Below are 2,077 nucleotides of genomic sequence, written 5' to 3' on the forward strand. Positions count from 1 at the left end.
CCATCCATGATTAGCAATTAATGGAGACACCAAAGAGAATGAGACTGGTGTGATGATTTTATAGCTACTGCTCATCTACATATTGAGCCGGTATCCCTAAGAGAAATGGACCACACATCTAGCATGCTTGATCCATTTTCTCTGGAAGCTGCTGGCATTAATTTATCTGGTCTGGATAAATATCAACAGATGCACAGAAAATGAAGTGCAGACCATAGTCATCTCAAAGCTGAAAGGGGCCAACTTTATGATAGTCTGTCCATTGTAGAGAGATTGTGGGTGACATGGAAATTCTGAAAGGTGAAATGGCATTTTAGACACACTTCTCTGGTATTTCTCACCAAGAAATGTTAACAGACTTTGAAGGTAATAAATCTGGTATATCAACTTAAAAGAAGAGACATAGGTCTGGAGTTAAACATCCATTAAGTATGGTGGTCAACACGAGTAGTTCACTCCTGCTTGATTCCTCTGAAATAAGAAAATATACAAATTTATGATTTTCTGTATTTTTATAGTGGGATGAGCCAAAAATTATTTCATTTTCATAACAATTATTTTACTTCATCATTCTGTTGGTAGACAGCATATGTGTCATTTTAAAGTTATCTTCTAGTATTAATGTTAGATTCAGTAATAGGGCACAAAGTCTGTCTTTTGCACCATTACATAACACAAAGTAAAACTGATTCAGAAATGTTTTTGATGATCAAGATGAGATGACCAAAAGTGGAAGATTACAATCAGCATCGTCATTCAGAAAACAAAGATGTATTTGTCTACATTAGAAAAAAAAAGATTAATATACTCATGGGCAAATATCCCATGATAATTCCATTGCTTGACTCCATCTCTAAACACAAATTGAGAAAAAGAAAAATCCTACTAAAGACAGATCCCATTTCAATAAGCACAAAAAACAAGATATATTTTTAATTTTGTTGTGGAGCCTCAGCTGTCCTTTTGCTTCCAGGACATTCGTATAGCATTTTTCATTTCTGTATTCCTTAGAGTATAGACAATGGGGTTCAGCATAGGGGTAATGACAGTGTAGAACACAGACACAAGCTTATCTTCAGTGAAGGTGGAGGAAGGTCTCATATAAATAAATGCACCAGGCACAAAGAACAGGATGACCACTGTGATGTGAGAGGCACAGGTGGAGAGAGCCTTGCGCCTCCCCTCTGCAGAACGCTTCCTCAAGCTGATTAGGATGACAGCATAGGAGGACACCAAGATGAAGAGAGAGACTATAGAGATTAAACCACTGTTGGCCATCACAATAAACCCCTCCATAAAGGTGTCAGTGCAGGCAAGCTTAAATAATTGTTGCAGGTCACAGAAGTAGTGGTCAATCACATTGGGACCACAGAAGGGCAATGGAATAGTGATGATGATCTGGATTATGGAGTGAATGAAGCCCCCCAGCCAGGAGCCAGCCACCAGCATGTGACACACTTGACGACTCATGATGTTCATGTAATGAAGAGGTTTGCAGATGGCCACATAGCGGTCATAGGCCATCACCACTAGCAAAATGACTTCAACAACACCAAAGAAATGGGAAAAGAATATCTGAGTCAGACAGCCCTTCAGAGAGATGGTTTTAACCTTAGCAAGTAAGTCAGTGATGAACTTAGGGACAATTGTAGAGGAGTAACAGATCTCCACCAGGGACAAGGAACTGAGGAAGAAGTACATGGGAGAATGTAAAGTCTTACTGATGCTGACTGCCACAAGAATAAGACTGTTGCCCAGCAATGTGGCCAGGTACACAGGAAGGAACAGCACAAAGCACACCTTCTGAACCTCTGGATCCTGGAAAAGGCCAGTGAAAATTAACTCGGTTACATTATTTTTGTTGGCCATGGAGTCAGTTCACGTGTGTTGGACATCAGATGATAGGAAGGCTGAAAAAAAGTCAAAGCATTGCAGCACAAGTTAACTTCACTAAAAGCACTCCCAAAAGCTCAGACTGTTTGTTTTGCTAAATACTTACTACTCAGCCAGTACATTCTTACTTAGCATTAAATGTTACTACTCTAGTGGGTTAATTTATTATATTTTAATTTCATTT

General features: G+C 39.1%; 1 protein-coding gene across 1 annotated transcript; it reads right to left on the reverse strand.

Moving 5' to 3' along the window:
* Nucleotides 1–951: 951 nt before the first annotated feature.
* Olfr142 (olfactory receptor 142) lies at nt 952–1,869 on the reverse strand. Its single transcript, NM_146984.1, has one exon. The coding sequence runs from the start codon at nt 1,867–1,869 to the stop codon at nt 952–954; it is 918 nt and encodes a 305-aa protein (NP_667195.1).
* Between the last annotated feature and the right edge of the window lie 208 nt (nt 1,870–2,077).

The sequence above is a fragment of the Mus musculus genome, chromosome 2 (genome assembly GCF_000001635.26).
Source record: "Mus musculus strain C57BL/6J chromosome 2, GRCm38.p6 C57BL/6J".
Taxonomy (NCBI): Eukaryota; Metazoa; Chordata; class Mammalia; order Rodentia; family Muridae; genus Mus; species Mus musculus.